Source organism: Homalodisca vitripennis, chromosome 5 (genome assembly GCF_021130785.1).
Source record: "Homalodisca vitripennis isolate AUS2020 chromosome 5, UT_GWSS_2.1, whole genome shotgun sequence".
Classification (NCBI taxonomy): domain Eukaryota; kingdom Metazoa; phylum Arthropoda; class Insecta; order Hemiptera; family Cicadellidae; genus Homalodisca; species Homalodisca vitripennis.
Window position 1 is genome coordinate 180,483,083 of NC_060211.1, and position 17,450 is coordinate 180,500,532.

At 41.7% G+C, this 17,450-nt stretch overlaps 1 protein-coding gene across 2 annotated transcripts in view; it reads left to right on the forward strand.

Annotated features, from left to right (window-relative positions):
* Positions 1-16,414, forward strand: part of LOC124363255 (polycomb group protein Psc-like) — a 109,993-nt gene extending 93,579 nt beyond the window's left edge. Inside the window, exons 5-9 of one of the 2 annotated variants that reach the window (XM_046818458.1) lie at positions 518-586; positions 2,917-2,989; positions 8,307-8,432; positions 15,160-15,240; positions 15,410-16,414. In XM_046818458.1, the coding sequence (XP_046674414.1) occupies positions 518-586; positions 2,917-2,989; positions 8,307-8,432; positions 15,160-15,240; positions 15,410-16,405 (1,345 nt within the window). In that variant the 3' untranslated portion in view covers positions 16,406-16,414. The remainder of the gene's footprint in view (positions 1-517; positions 587-2,916; positions 2,990-8,306; positions 8,433-15,159; positions 15,241-15,409) is intronic. The other variant, XM_046818459.1, reaches the window with a different exon arrangement.
* The last annotated feature ends 1,036 nt before the right edge of the window (positions 16,415-17,450 follow it).

A 17,450-nucleotide genomic window follows, 5' to 3' on the forward strand; every position in this document is an offset into this window, starting at 1 on the left:
GGATAAAATTATATACTTTAGATCCTCTTTTAGTAGATGAATATGAAGGTTGTGTCATAAGGCGTGATTCGAAATCTATGAGAACATTAGATTCAGCTTCCTGGATAGCTATTACAACCGCTACAAGATCATATCTTTGCATGCATAGAAACTCAATTTCCCTCGCTTTTATCAAAGTTATTGATATTTTAGTTCTTTAAAAGTAGGACTCGCTCTTATTTACTGAAAACCTGGCTGCTGTAAATTGTACAACCCGAACTGAACATCGTGATACTCTTTGTGAATTGAAGAAGTCATGGTAATTGTTCAGAGATCTTTATAATCAAAGGTAACAACCGATTGCGCGGGGCTGGGGCTGTATTTCTTCGTGCTTTTAGCTGTATTGAACGTTATGAAAGTCACAGGTTAAATCTAGATTCAACCTAAAGCTATAAATGCATTTATGTGAAGGGAACCAGTGAATTAAATTTTAACCCCAGCCCTTAACTGTTGTTGCTCAGTCCACAATTTGTTTCAGGAAAGACGAACTAGGCCGGGAAGCTGTTGGCCAAATACTTCCCAAAAGCGAGACAAATACCGTTAGATCGTAAGTTCTTCTCTTTGGTGTCAACCCCCCCTCCCCCTCCCCCTTCCACTAACCGCTAACTCTGGACTCATTGTCACCGTCACTAATGTAGAATGTGAATGCAATAACCCACCTCAGCAAGCGCGCTTCACCTTCCTTGTGGCGTGTTTGTTTGGGCTGATAATCATTTCAGGATTCCAGATTTCTTTGTGTCACAGGAATGAATCTTCAGGTTTTACACTTCTACTTTGTTCTTACTGATCTGTGTCGATTATCAGTCAAAACCAGAAAGATTTAGATATCCACGCTTTGTGTTTATCGTACACAATAAATTCATACAATTGTGGATACTTGCTATTACCCGGAGGCCAATAATTTTCTTACTGGAAACATAAGAAAAGTACGTTATGGCGCCATCTATGTCCCCATCTACTTCTTGTTAATAGTCTCCTCGATAGAAGTAAGTTTAGATTAGGTTATGTTACTAGTACGAGTATTACCAAAGTTAAAGGTAACCTCTACAGTGCTCTCGTGATCTTGTGATCGTGTATTTGGGTACTATCTCGAGGGTGGGGTTTCCGGATCGGTACTTTGCCCACTAGATCACGTGAACGCTCGTTAATCTTTAATACTTACATAATACGTGCGTATATACTTACTTATAAAGCCTAAAACAAATGGTAATAGATAGGGACAGAGTAGCATCCTTCCCGCCGAAATCGCTTCGTTTTAGGGTTCTGTATAATTTCTATAGGATTACAAGTGTAAATATTTTGATTACAACTTTCATCCTCTAGTAATTATCGACGTTTTATTTTATTACTCGATTTTAAAATGTTGAGGGTTATTTAAATTGTTGTCAGAGAATTTTCAATATGACGCATTGTTATTTTTTGCATATGACCTGCAAACTTTTTTAAAGCGTTGGATACAATGTCCTCTCACCGACTCATAATGCAAGTTCATACTTAATATTTACTACACAACTCATCATAGATCTTTACTGTAATGTTTACATATCACAAATAGCTGATATTTCTTGTACTAAAACAGTAGAAAGGTTTCATGTCAGGGCTCTAAAGAACATTGTGCGTCAGCTGTTTTTCGGATCAAATTAAGAATTAAAAACAGCTGTTATTTGTGCAGTATGGTTTATTATTATTCCAACGCGCCAAGAACTAGACTTCGCTGTTCGATTCGAAGTAAGTTTTTGTTCGATTGATAATCTCGTACCATATTCCACTGAACTGTTTGTTTCTTTTTACGCGTTACTCAGTCAGCGGTAGGACTGTTTTCCACGCAGTTACTTTCTCGTAATTTTCATCAAATTATTTCCGTGCCCCGAGCAGAGCAGTTGAAAATTGTCTCTTTTCCTCTTTACCCCGTAAAAGAAGGCCTTTTCTGGAGTTTTCCAGGTGGGACAGAGCGGCGGCAGTGGTTGTCAGGGTGACGGGTGTCGGGATGGGAGGGGGAGGGGGCAATCGATAGGAGGGGAAGGGCGGAGGGGAGGTTGCAATTAAAATGTAGGTAATGCAAGCACCTATCTGCTGGGCGATGACGTCATAGACCTTTAGTTTGCGTTCTTATCTGCTTGTTAGTTGTTATGGTGGGATACAACGACTCTGTGTGACGTAGTATGTCGTGTGATTTACGTTTTGTGACGTACGTTGTGACACTTACAGTGCAATCACTTCTGCGGTAATAACCTTTCATTTAGTGTTCAGTTGCATCTGCTTCTTTACTCACTTTAGTTGTTTTATTACTTTTCATTGTAGTACTTGCGTACTCAAAACTTAATTTTGAATGGAAACTAGAACATCTTCTCCCACAAAAACTGGTGTTCACAAAAATGGATGTAGCCCATCTAGTATAAATCGAGAAGCTGATACATGTTTTTATTGCACATTATCATTTCCATTCCTGTCTCCCTCGCTTTCCTTGGTCAAATTTTCTCATATTATTTTAGGAGTTTCATTCAGTAGTGTATGTCGTATGCACATTTGGTCTAGTATTGCTGTAATTGCTTGCACTGCTTCAAAGCCTTCATAGATTTTGACAGTATATAAATCGTTCAAATTAGCCTCTAATTTATCATTTGCACCCTACCTAAACATCTATGAATACATTTTATTTACTGCATGACAACCTTTCCTTTAGACCGACTTACTATGGTGATGCATGTCTATAGCTGTTATTATTATTACTTATTTGTTGCTTTTGATCACTATGGGTGTTTTCAAATACGTAGATCGATAGAGTTCTGCTTACATTGTGTAGTAGTAGTAACCCCTGCCAGTGCTGTATCCTCCTGTATCAGACCACGGGCTCACTGTTGTCTCCTGATGTTTCAGTGACCGAGAAAGGGAAGAATGGGCCCCGACCAGACCCGGCTCTTGCTACGACGCTGCTGCCCAGCCACAGCCGGTGAGCGTAGTGTGTGTGTGTGTGTGTGTGTGTGTGTGTGTGTGTGTGTGTGTGTGTGTGTGTGTGTGTGTGTGTGTGTGCGCGCGCGCGCGCGCTGTATCAGTTGTACTAGGACTCAATGAGTCATGCAGTATTTTGTACATAGGAAACCATCACACTGTCATCGTTATTAATGAGGTTTTATATTCTGCGGAAGTATAATTTACCTTGTTTTCCAAGGTTGGGCGTCGGGTAACGTCCTTATCTTATCTTATCTTATCTAATCTACTAAACACACACTTGCTGGCCTACGCTGATAGCGACTAAAACATCCCTCGATATTGCCTACGACGAAGTAGAATAAAATTCAAGAAGGCATTGTCACAAATACTTCGGAGATGTATGAGGTATTGGAATGCATACAACCTATAGAAAGTTAAAGTGGCTTACGAAAAACACAAAACAAATTAAATGTGGTAACATCTGCATAAAGAAAAATTCACTACTAGGTTGTACGGAATTTTCGGAGCAATGTATTTCAATAAAATGTTATCGATTTAAAATTTTCTTTCGTGTTCATTTAGACTCTAGACAAAATAATGGTTTACATTATATTTAGACTCTCGGTCGGATACCATTTTATTACGTATTCAAGTAAGAATGGACTTGGATATATATGTTGTATTCTGCGATCTCATTTTCGAAAATATAACCTCATTTATCGGTTAAATAATGTAACGGTTTATTTCATGTTTTCAGAGTAAATTCACAACCTGGGGTCCATTTTGAGTTGCGAGTTTCACTTGGCAAAGACTTGCATTATTAAAAACTCAATCGGCGCGGCGCCCGACCTTAATCACAAATTTCAATATTTCAATACGTTCGATTATTGAGCTTCCAGACTCAGTGAAGCATTGCAGGTTTGCGCGGAGTCTGGACAACCCCGTATTTACCGTACGAAATTAACCATTCTGTGAAATTTGTGTGAAGGTCGGGCAAACCGAAGTGAAGCGAGAGCGCTCGGAAGAATTAAAAATGCCTGGAGGGCCGCCGCCGCCACACAGCGCCGAGGGGAGTGAAGAACTCGCTTGTTTATTAACGTGGTGCCGGTGGGGGGGGGGGCAAAAGTGGCCACTCGGGTCGACCCATTAGCTGTTTGTCGGTAAACAACGATTTGAAAAAAACGCTGTAAAATGTGAATTGAAGGGTCATTATAAGTTGGTACCGACCTCGCCAACTTCTCTACTCGGGCTTATTAAGAGGAGGAGGGCTGTGGAGGACTTCTTTACTTTCTACGCTCCTGTCGTATTAAATTTTTAATTATTGATACTGATGTGTGCATTACAGATTTCTTCGTCCTTCGTACAAATTTACATTTGAACGGTTGATAATTTTTTATCTCTTTTGGGCATATCCAATATACATGACTTTATATGGCATTTGATGGATTTAAATATCATAAGATGGAGTAGGAAAGCAGCTCAAGACAGAATAATTACTGTTCATGCAGTAGGCCTACCTCAATTTCTGACCATTCTGTCCCAAACGGATTCTGTTTGAACAATGGGAAATTTCCTACTATGCTTGATGGTGTCAACTTAAAGACCCGTTATTTTAACTCATTCTTCGATCACAATATCGGGTTACAGTCAAAACCTCGCACTAATCCCTATAAATCCCAATTGTCCGGGGCGGGGGGAGGCCATACTGTTGAACTTTCTACCTTTTGCGGATCATAGTAAAAGAAGAATATTTGTGGAAATTAAGAGGTGTTTTAGTTAACTACACCCAACAAAGTGTCCAAATAAAGTTCGAATTTTCGTTTATGAAAACTGTATCTAATTCGTAAGAAGTGGCCTAAATTACTTTTCTTCGGGTTCTTTATTTTTCTCATCAAGTTTTCCAGTTTTGGGGTACTGTACATATATGAAATAAAACGGAGGATACACTTGGGAGGAAGTTAACACTATACACAAAATTGATGTATCTCCACCCACCATTCTATTACTCGAAGGATCCTTCCAGTTATAAATTCTGAGTCCCCTCCACCATTTTGGGGTAATGGAAGGTAATTTTTGAAATTTATGGCTAACGTACAAAAGCGATGTCATCTCTTATCTCGAGGTGAGGTTTGAAATTCTCAAAGTTAAATATTGTGAGGAAGGGATATCCGCTTTTAACTGACTGTACTTGAGGAGGCTAATGAATTAACGGTGATGACAGCGGTGCCTCAATCTTGCGGTTTATTGAGTCGGTTAGAACTTGCACTATTTGTGTGGAAGTCATATTATACTCTCTCTCTGTCTCTTCGCACCAACAACAATCATTTGTATGCGACTCGGACACCCCACGTACCGCCGACGACATACAGACGGGGCCTATCTCGATGACGCTGCAATTTGACGTTTCTAACAACAACTTCTATTATTATGTATCGCTGCTGTAGTAGCGACAAGTGATGAGTATAATTGAGGAGTTGTTATGTATGTATAAACTATAAGTTAATTATAAAGACCAAGGAAACCACGGTAAATAATAATAGTAACTATTTATTGTCTCAATCATATTTATTTAAGTTGCATATAAATAAATTATCATGCACTCATACCCTGTTGTTCTTTTCTCGTTATATTATAGAAATGTAGTTTAGTGCATTTAATTATGGCGTAGGGCCTGAGGCGTAGGGATGAGCTAATTGAAAGGAGATGTATTTTGAGGGAAACTAATTGGTCCTGGTTACAACTGATACAACCAAGCGGGGCTAGTTACAGTATTACAGAAACAAAACGCTTCACCAAACCATGATAACCTGCCAGACACGGAATTGTCTGGTACAACTGATACAACCAAGCGGGGCTAGTTACAGTATTACAGAAACAAAACGCTTCACCAAACCATGATAACCTGCCCTATAGGTTTGTATAGATTCCAAAATTTGATTGCTCTCTTAAGCATTTGTGTTGAGACTCTCTAGAATGTTATCCTGTAACGTAATATCTACTATCTCGTCGGATGTTTCTCTTTCGTCCCCGTCAGTAACGACCCATGTTTGTTGCTGCCGCAGCCCCCCCCCCCCCCCCCGAGGGCCGGAGGCACCAGTAGATGAGATAAGATCCTCATTAGTAGTGAGTACAACACGGTGGTTTTGTACATGAGATTGCACTAAGATTTGTACTAACACAACACACACGTATATGTTGGCGCAGGTCAGTTGACTCCCTGTCAAATCTTTACCAGCTAGACTTGATGTTTCTCCTTTTAAATTTCTTATAACGCTCGTTTTTTGGAGTATGAGGGTTTCTCCAACCACATAAAATATACCAAAGATGGTTTGGAAACCATTCATCAAATTGTAGGCTACTTTAGAACTTCTATAGTTTCTACTAATGAACGAACTGGTAAAACTCGATTTAGAACTCCACCCGTCCCGGAAAGGGTAAACAAAGTTAATCAAGTGACCGGGTTTAACGAAAACTTCCCCCGGACCTTCCATATTTAACGAGCCTGAGCGGGAAATCCTCGCAGCGTCTGTGCGCCAGTAAAACTTCTTGTAATTAGTTCCGAACTAATTAAAATATCTCTGTTTTATCTCCGTTTGAATTTTCCCTCTTTGTACTTAATAATGTCGGATTCGTAATTTTTAAAGGCCATCCAATCACAGCATCTCTCCTTGCAATCTTCCGTTAAGTTTTCTATTTAATGGTACTGTAAACAACACGTTATTGCATTGATAACTTTATTAAAAGGGAATCATTAATCCTTTATAATCGGGACGATTGTTCCGAGTGTGGAACGTAGTGGTTAAATACACTGACTTTATCAGTCCATTGAATACACCTTCATTAGGTCTACTATATCTTACATAGTAAACAACAATATGAAGACAAACGGACGTGCAAGTGTTGGCTGAGCCGCTAACGGACGTACATGTGTTGGCTGAGCCGCTAACGGACGCACATGTGTTGGCTGAGCCGCTGACGGACGTGCAAGTGTTGGCTGAGCCGCTGACGGACGCACATGTGTTGGCTGAGCCGCTGACGGACGTGCATGTGTTGGCTGAGCCGCTGACGGACGTGCACATGTGTTGGCTGAGCCGCTGACGGACGTACAAGTGTTGGCTGAGCCGCTGACGGACGTGCAAGTGTTGGCTGAGCCGCTGACGGACGTGCAAGTGTTGGCTGAGCCGCTGACGGACGTGCAAGTGTTGGCTGAGCCGCTGACGGACGTGCAAGTGTTGGCTGAGCCGCTGACGGACGCACATGTGTTGGCTGAGCCGCTGACGGACGTGCAAGTGTTGGCTGAGCCGCTGACGGACGTGCAAGTGTTGGCTGAGCCGCTGACGGACGTGCAAGTGTTGGCTGAGCCGCTGACGGACGCACATGTGTTGGCTGAGCCGCTGACGGACGTGCAAGTGTTGGCTGAGCCGCTACTGTATTTGAGCCGAGCCAAGTTGTGCCGTCCGACAGTGTTGCCAGTTCTCTCCCCCTCGCCCCCCTCCACCCCCGACAGTAAGCTGGGCAGGCAGCCGCACGTCAACTGTAAACAGCACCCACATGTTGTTCCGTTCCGTCGTTCCCCGTGTTTTGTCCACGTCCCAGTGTTCCGGTGTTATAAGTCAGACATCTCACTTCACACCGTAGGACTGTTGTACAGAGGCGAGTGTGTGTGGTACTCGAGCTGGTGAACGTCTTGTTCCCGCTTGTAACCAAACTTACAAGGAGCATACAGTACATACACACAAATTAGTGTTAATGCTCATCACTCACTGAAACAAATGATTTACGGATTCCAAAATTGGAGACGTTAATTTCATTAATTGTATTTGTTTCAAATGCTGTTTTACTGCCAGTGTCGTAAGTTACTGTCTTCGTGTCCACTAAACCTTCCATCCTCTTCATATTTTTAATTCCAAATGACCTAAGTGTTGTAGACAGAATATGAACAGGCCCGTATTTAGAACGTGTGCTTACCCTTTCATCTGTTATTATTCTTCTATTATCCACTGTGAAGTTACAGGTTCAAAATGTAATAGTAAATCACCCCAAAAAAAAAAAAAAAAAAAAAAAAAAAAAAAAAAAAAAAAAAAAAAAAAAAAAAAAAAAAAAAAAAAAAAAAAAAAAAAAAACAATCGCCTGGTAGATATGTACACCCAATCCCTTGGCCGAACTTTGTAATTTATGAGTAATCGCGTAGAAGATTAAAATTAGTAACACACATTCAAATACACATCTTTTTAGATTTACAAGTATTTTTACGAGTGATATTCCACTGGCTATGTTAAGTATACTGATTTAATTTACTGCCTTCTATTCCTCACCTACGTCTATTTTACTTGCAGAGCCAGAGTCCAACTCCGGCATGCAAAGATGGACTGAAGAGGTATCTCCAGTGTCCTGCTGCTGTCAACATGAGACTGCTGAAGAAGTTCATCCGCCTCAAATTCGGCCTCTCCCAAGCGTGCACGGTGAGTCATCTGGTTAAACCATCAACAGTTTGGTTAGTAAAAGTTAAACAATCAAAAGTTTTGCCAGGCCAGTAAAAGTTTACCCATCAATCCATTGGGTGTTAAAAGTTAAATATCATCAGTGGGTGGTAAAATTAAACCATCAATCGTTTGGCTAGTAAAACTTAAACCACCAATCTTTTCTGCGGTAAAAGTTAAATATCATCAGTGGGTAGTAAAACTTAAACCATCAATCGTTTGGTTAGTAAAAGTTAAACAATCAAAAATTTGGCCAGTCCAGTAAAAGTTTACCCATCAATCCATTGGGTGTTAAAAGTTAAATATCATCAGTGGGTAGTAAAACTTAAACCATCAACCGTTTGGTTAGTAAAACTTGAACCACCAATCGTTTGGGCGGTAACATTTAAACTGCACCAGTGTTGTAGTTAAAGTTAAATCATCAACCGTCTGTTTAGTAAAAGTTAAACCATCAATCGTTTGGCTAGTAAAACTTAAACCATCAATCTTTTCTGCGGTAAAAGTTAAATATCATCAGTGGGTAGTAAAACTTAAACCATCAACCGTTTGGTTAGTAAAACTTGAACCATCAATCGTTTGGGCGGTAACATTTAAACCTGCACCAGTATTGTAGTTAAAGTTAAATCATCAACCGTCTGTTTAGTAAAAGTTAAACCATCAAGAGTTTGGTTAGTAAAAGCTAAACCATCAACTAGGAGTATCAATTATCCTGTGCTATTTTAACTATCAATCCCTGGTATAGCACTTGACTATTTCATTGAGCAATGATGGAATGGTATCGTGTTGTACCTTTTATTTCTTTATTATTAAGGAAAATGATAATGCTGTCTCTTGTTGAATGTTTCAAAAATACATTAATAACCTCTTGTTATCAATATCTTTCAAATGTTCGGGTTACTGTTTAGTAGTCTGTGAGCAAACTGTTGGTAGGCAGGATCTCCTACTGGACAGACATGCAGCTCGGTCTGATACTGTCTCTGACTCAAAATACATTAATAACCTCTTGTTATCAATATCTTTCAAATGTTCGGGTTACTGTTTAGTAGTCTGTGAGCAAACTGTTGGTAGGCAGGATCTCCTACTGGACAGACATGCAGCTCGGTCTGATACTGTCTCTGACTCAAAATACATTAATAACCTCTTGTTATCAATATCTTTCAAATGTTCGGGTTACTGTTTAGTAGTCTGTGAGCAAACTGTTGGTAGGCAGGATCTCCTACTGGACAGACATGCAGCTCGGTCTGATACTGTCTCTGACTCAAAATACATTAATAACCTCTTGTTATCAATATCTTTCAAATGTTCGGGTTACTGTTTAGTAGGCTGTGAGCAAACTGTTGGTAGGCAGGATCTCCTACTGGACTGACATGCAGCTCGGTCTGATACTGTCTCTGACTCAAAATACATTAATAACCTCTTGTTATCAATATCTTTCAAATGTTCGGGTTACTGTTTAGTAGTCTGTGAGCAAACTGTTGTAGGCAGGATCTCCTACTGGACTGACATGCAGCTCGGTCTGATACTGTCTCTGACTCAAAATACATTAATAACCTCTTGTTATCAATATCTTTCAAATGTTCGGGTTACTGTTTAGTAGTCTGTGAGCAAACTGTTGGTAGGCAGGATCTCCTACTGGACAGACATGCAGCTCGGTCTGATACTGTCTCTGACTCAAAATACATTAATAACCTCTTGTTATCAATATCTTTCAAATGTTCGGGTTACTGTTTAGTAGTCTGTGAGCAAACTGTTGGTAGGCAGGATCTCCTACTGGACAGACATGCAGCTCGGTCTGATACTGTCTCTGACTCAAAATACATTAATAACCTCTTGTTATCAATATCTTTCAAATGTTCGGGTTACTGTTTAGTAGTCTGTGAGCAAACTGTTGGTAGGCAGGATCTCCTACTGGACAGACATGCAGCTCGGTCTGATACTGTCTCTGACTCAAAATACATTAATAACCTCTTGTTATCAATATCTTTCAAATGTTCGGGTTACTGTTTAGTAGTCTGTGAGCAAACTGTTGGTAGGCAGGATCTCCTACTGGACAGACATGCAGCTCGGTCTGATACTGTCTCTGACTCAAAACAACATTAACGTAGTCGTTGCTTGTTGAGTGGGAGATTCTGTATCAATCGCGACTATTCTTGTGAGAGAATCTGTTGTTAGTGTCCTGCACTGTTCCACTGTTGATGACAACGTTAGGTCGAATGATCTGTCAGTAATGCACACACAGCAGATGCCTGGACTAGGAAGCCTCCTCCATTCATTGCCAATTGAACTATCGGTGCTTGTTACAAGTGTAGAAGGCTGTGAGCCTACCCGTGTGAGAGCTGGAGACCGTGACGCTCTCGGCTCAGTCACGGGCCGGTGCTCTCGGACATCTCTAAAGCTCCGTTCGTCCGGAAAACCTCTCTCAGCATCCGCTTTGGAGATAACCCATCTTCGGCTCTATTTGTGTGGACTCGGGGAAGATCCGATCGTCGGATCACCGCGAGATCGAGGCAAAAACGTGTAATCAAGATCATTAATCTGCTTAATTGAACGTCCTCAAATATCTGTTGTATTAGAATTAGGAACTTCCATCGTCCCCACTAGGAAAAATGTATTTGTAGTGTTATTCGAAAGAAAAATTATAAACGAATAATTGCGAAAACAGTACTACGATATGAAATCAATTAAGTTGGATAAGAACAAAAGAAGAATCCAAAGGACTGAGAAGAATGGACGAAATTGATTACGGCACCGAAGACTGAATCAGATAAGAGATCGGCGCGGCGCGGCGCGGCGACAGAAAGGAGAGGCCGCGGGCGATATGGTGATTAGCTGCAGAGATGCATTGATATAACCGTTGGCAGGCGGCCTTCCAGCTCAGTGGGGGGGGGGGGGCGATCCGGCAACACCGCAACGTTCTTGACCCGCTTTCCCGCCTTTCCACTGTGTATTTGACGCCATTTCATGCCTATCGACTGCTAATGAGCACCTGCCCGCGACGAATGCCGCGAGGACGCCACGATCCAAGGCCATCACAGGACTGCCGATTTTAAATTTCCTTGCGGTAATTTATGGACTACATTAAAAGAATCGAAAGTTCTGTTTTCCTCTCGGTCGAACTTCGTGATTCGAGACTTGCTATGAATGCTCTGGGAAATCAGTTGTAGGGCTACAGTTGTACAGATATTCCGACTTCAACTTTTACTTACTGACACGATATTTTCTACAGATATGTATGGCACATTTTTTGAATCGGAAATTTCTTCGATAAGAAGTACTTAGATGATGTCTAACAATTCCAAAGCGAAGCATGAAGCCAGTGCGGTGTTGTGCCAGGAGGCTAGAGGAATACGCCAACTTGGAACACGCACACGCACACGCGTGTCGCCATCTTCTAGACACAATACGGCAGAGTTATTTCCAGAGACCCCCAGCCTCTCGCCCCGGTGCCGGGTTGAGCATGCCTCTCTCCACTGTTATTACAATCTTGCCACTCCTCTTATTTTCGCGAGGAAGTTTAGTACTGAAGGTAGCTTCAACTAAATGTTTTTAGAGCTCTGCCACGAAGGATATAGCTGTTCGCATTGATTTTTCAGTGTCTGTATCTTTTTGTGCAGATCTATCTTGATACAGTCTGACATTGAACCGAGAGCAAAACTCAGTAATGTTAATACTTTGTGGGTTTTGCCATCTAATATTTAATTAAAACTATTCTGCGGTGCACTGAAAGCCAAATTTTAGCTAGTTTAAAACTCGTAGTTTGAACGACATGAAAAACCTCGGGAAAAGAAAATCCTCTCTATTAGAGTTCTTTCACTCTTCCAGAGCCCTCTCCACATAAAAAAGAAGAGCACGTCTTGAAAACCAATTGTTTACTAAGAACTTTCACACGAAACACGGGAATTCGAGAAATTTGGAAGAATTGTTTGATCGAACAAGATAGGTAACTTAACATCGTTAGGTGCGACTATAGAATCATTATCAGACCATCCACATCCTTATTACTTGCTAATGTGAGTAAGCAGGCACCACTCACGAGGCATGGCGACGTTGCCACTGCCTTCACAATCAATCAGCCCTACTCCCCGCACGAGCCCTCCGTAGTAGGTCTTGATACGTTTTTAATGAGCGGGCAAGCAGGAGAGGGCTGGACAACATGTGCCCTGGGTGCGCACCTGCTCCTACAACTGATCACTGTGACTGGGCACCAGGCGGTGGAAGTAGAGCTTCATTTGACGATGGAAGGATCGTGAAGGAAACAGAATTTTTCGGACATTTTCCACCGTTCAGTGAAGCAAAAAATCAGTAACACTGCTTTTCGAGATCTGCAATCTGATCTCTTCTTCAGGTAAATAACTAACCTGACACATAATTTACAAACTAGGCTAAAAATAAACAAATCATACCAGAGGGTTGTGACACGCCTATGTCAGGAATCACAACCACCATGTTATGTGTCAACTTCACTAACTCTAAAACATGCATGTAATAAAAATCCAAACACAACACTAATTATTATTTTTGGTTTTGTATTAAGTGCATGTTTTAGTAGAGTTGGTAAAATTGACACACAACATGGTGGTTGTGATTCCTGACTGACGTGTCACAACGCTCTGGTATGATTTGTTTATTTTTAGCCTAGTTTGTAATTATGTGTTAGGTTAGTTAATTACCTGAAGAAGAGATCAGATTGCAGATCTCGACACGTAGTGTTACTGATTTTTTGTTTCATTGAACGATGGCAAATGGCAAATGTCCGGAAAAAATCCTGTTTCTTTTCCAAATGGTCAACCAAAGCTCTATTATAATCCCTTGTGCTCAGCCGATGTGCAGATTCACCATTGCTCTTATTAATTGTATTCTCCTAAAATGTATATTTCACAATTCCTTAGACAAGCTCTGATACTCATATTGTGTAACAAGACCTTCTCTTAACTGGTTAATATTTATTATTGTGCAATACAGTCAGACAATGTATTGGCTAAGGTACTTTCCAGAAATGTAAAGGGCATTACAAAATACACACTCCACTGTACAACAGAGCTCTAATATATTTTGTTTTATGTTACACGTTTAAAACTCCGTTAAACTTATACTCACAACAAATACATCCATTAGTTTTGAACATGTGTTCCCAACCACAAAACCGCGCTTACGGGACATAAAAATATATTATCATCAGCACTGACAACCATTACTTAATTATGCAAAGTGCAAAAGAATTCTTGGTCAAAATTTTAATTTCACAGAATTGTATATAAAAATAAAAACAAAAGAAAATTTCTTCTGATTTATAACTTTATATTTTCCAATAAATTTTCAGTACACGGGTTTAAATGTGGAATCCCACAAATGCAGTATACAGCAAAAAAATTAGATGACCTATTTAAAACGAATATAAAGATTAGTAATCTATTTTATACAATTTCAGAAATGATTACTATAAATAATATAATTTTCAGTAAGATATTCTAGAGTAATAAAACATGGTAAAAAGTTAAGAACAACTAAAGTAAACAACAATGAAATATTAACAAATCAAATTTAGTAAACCCATAATTGTTGTAAACATGAATATTCTTACAGTGTAGGTACTACTCTTATGGCAGTTTAATTATGTATTAATTTAAAAACCAAAAACTCCAATAATTAAGTTTTATTTTTGTGAGCCCTCCACTTTCAAGGATGCTTTTATTAAAAGCAGAGGACTCACAAAAATAAATTTTAATTATTGGAGTTTTTGGTTTTTAAATTAACGATTGAATATTCTAATATTTTTTGTTGTTTGCATTGTCTACACTGCACTGCCATCTTTGAAATTAATAAATAACAGTCAATATATTTAAAAATAATTGACCGTTTTAGCGATAGAGTATATAAAGTTAATGTAATGTACGCGAAACCATGACAACCGCACTCTGTACATCAAGTACTGTTGTAAGAACGTATGTCGTGTGTGTCCGTGATACAGCGTCAACACGTCAGGGCGAGTAGCGACTGGTCTTCCCCGCCAGTGATGGCAGCCCTGGAGTATTGTGACTGAGGGCATAGCATATCGATCTGACCCGGTGCCCTACAAAGGGCTCACCCCATACATATACAGTACCATTGTGACATTCCTTGGGGAAATTGTGAACTTCCTGGACAAGTGGTTTGGTTCGGTAAAGTATTTACTTACCCTCATCTTCAATCTTCAAGTTGATAAAGCAAAATTAACGGTAAGATTATTAGAAATTTAAGAAGTATTAATAATTAGTCAGTCCCTCGTACTATTATCTATTACGCCAGTTACATAAGCTCACTGTCAAACAATTGTCCCTTGAAAACTGAGAATGAAAGCTTACTGTGAAGGTATCTGGGCCGTGTGGACAGCTTATTTACTTCAACAATTTATCAATGATGTACAGCCCTAGAAGTTTCTCTGGTACTCATTCGGTCTAGACTCCTGTTGAATGCACGCCAACCACCGAATCTGCCAGACAGTGGGCGACCTCTCAACAGCAATCGTACATAAAGATAAAAGGCTTGCTTCTGAAATAGACCACACGCCTGTGAATTGAATCGTTTGAAACTCTCCTTTTTCTCTCTTACTCTGTTTGGATTTGCTGTTTGATGACGTCACTGCCTACTAAGGGACCGAGCGACGTAATCTCCTTGTGTAAGTTCCGGGAGAGAACACGTTTAATACTGAATCGTGGGTTGTGTGTTTCAGGTGGAGATTCTGTACAGAAGGGAGTCCCTACCAGACTCCTACTCGCTCATGGACATCGCCTACATCTACACTTGGAAAAGGGTAAGAATAAAGTTATATTCGGAAGAAATTGTATTTTTAAAATTTAATGTAAAGGCCAGCACCACCCACTTAAAAGTTTGCTTGAATTTATAGTTATGCACATAACATCACAGTTTGATTTTGTTTAATAAAATAGTCAATAAGTTGTATATGTATTCGCTTGTTGCAGAACGGGCCGATGAGGTTTTACTACCGCATCCAAGTGCCGACACCGATGAGGACCGAGCTGCCGTGCCTGACACCGTCCTCTGAGCCGATCAGAGACTCCGTTCCCGGGAAGCTCAAAAGCCCAGAACTCCTGGATGCGGTGGGATTGCGGCCCATTCCGCCCGCCGAGGCTGTCACGATTCAGCCGATGGAAACGAACCTAGAAGTGAAGGCGAAGAAAGATGCTCCTGAAAAAGAAGGAATCCCGAAGGTCGAAGAGAGGCCGAAGACTACACTCGCCGATGATACTGCGGTGAGTCTCCTGCTGGCTCTCAGTAACGGACACGGAGGTCAAGAGCAGCAGAAGGAAGCGGTAGTTGTGGACAGTAAACAAGGACAGGCGTCAGCAGAACCGGAGACGTGCCCGCCACCTACACCGACGCGGCCGTCTAACGCCAACGGGGGAGTGTTCAAAGTGCCTCAGTCCATGACCAAGAGATTTGTCATTAACGGAGGTAAGCTAGTGGCCGTGAAGAACAAGCAGCCAGGCGGGAAGTCGAGTAAATCTGCAGAGAAGACTAAAGTCAACGGGAAGACCGTTAACGTAGAGAGTTCCTATTTGGGTGATCGTTTTACTAATCCTCTGGGTCTCGTTAGTAACGGTCCTTTAGGAGTTCAGGGAGGAAGACTACCCCCCGGATCTCCCAGACCGCCTCCCAACTCCGAGAGAGTCATGAAGACCAAATACATGACACCGTCTGGACTACTCGTCAACAGGTTGACTCCAGAAATCACCCTTTCGCAAAATAAACCGGTTCAAGAGTCGATCAAACCTCCGCAGATCTCAAGCAATCAAATGAGACCGGTCAAGACTCAGGTGAAACCGAACGGACACAACAGACCCACCTCCAACGGCCAGCCTCCCCACAGGAAGGAGACCAACAGACTGGAGCAGATCGTGCAGAACTGCTTGAAAAAAGGAGTCGTCTCAGAAGTCTTCCGAGAGAAAAGAAGCTGAAACGAAAGACGACGCTGCCGGCGGCAAGCAGAGCGGGATACTGAACGTGGAAGCGATCGCGAAGAGCGACGCGGGGAGTGAGGAGAGTGCGCGCGCAGCTCGCGGGGACGCGTCGATACAACCGGCTGACCACGTGGCGATCCCCTCCAGCAGCGATCGAGTCGATACCGACACCGAGTCGAGCATCCTGAAGAAAAAGTTAAACGATTCCCGACGAGGTGGATCGTTCATCGCGGACCCACAGAAAAGGCGACTGGTCACACCCGACGTCAGCATCGAGTTAATGGCCAACCCGACCAAGGAGAGAGAGAAGAAGCGAGAGCCCAGCGATCTGTCCACTCTGACCAAGCGTTTCCTTCACGATATCCAACGCATGAAGAAATTGGATACGGAGATGAAGATAAACAAACTGGACCACATGTGTGCTTCGACCGTGAAGATCGAGAAAGTGCCTGCGCCTCCCAATCTCAAGGTGTCGACGCCGAAATCCAGCCCGAGCGGTAATGACAGATCCAAGGCCATTGACGGCTCGGACTTTAGCAGTGAAAACGATCAATTGTTCATAGACATAAGGAATAAATGTGAAGCTATGAAAAGGAAGAACTCCGAACCTGTCACTGTTGCGATCGAAAGGGTGTCGGAGGATCCGACAGCTAAAGTATCTTCTAGTCAAGGTTCCCCGGCCAACGGGTTGGACTCCACGAGCGATCCTAAGCCGGAAACCCCGCCAAAACCTTCTGGAACTCACAAAAAACTTCCAAGACTAATCGAAATCAACGCCCCTCCAAGGCCTAAGTTACCGTCTCTCGTCCCCGATCAAAAGCAAAAAATCAAGATGACGACTATCAGAAAAGAAGTTCCAATAGGGAAAGAAGTGCCGCTTGTTCGAAGGGATTGTAACGGAGCTCTAGATCTGTCTTCGGGAATGTCACCGCCTAGCGGAAAGCAGACCACTCCCACGGGCAACAAATCCCCCTTCCACCGGCCTTGTGCCCCAGACAAAAGTCCGACGACTCCCTCATCGATGTCCCCCTTATTGGCGATG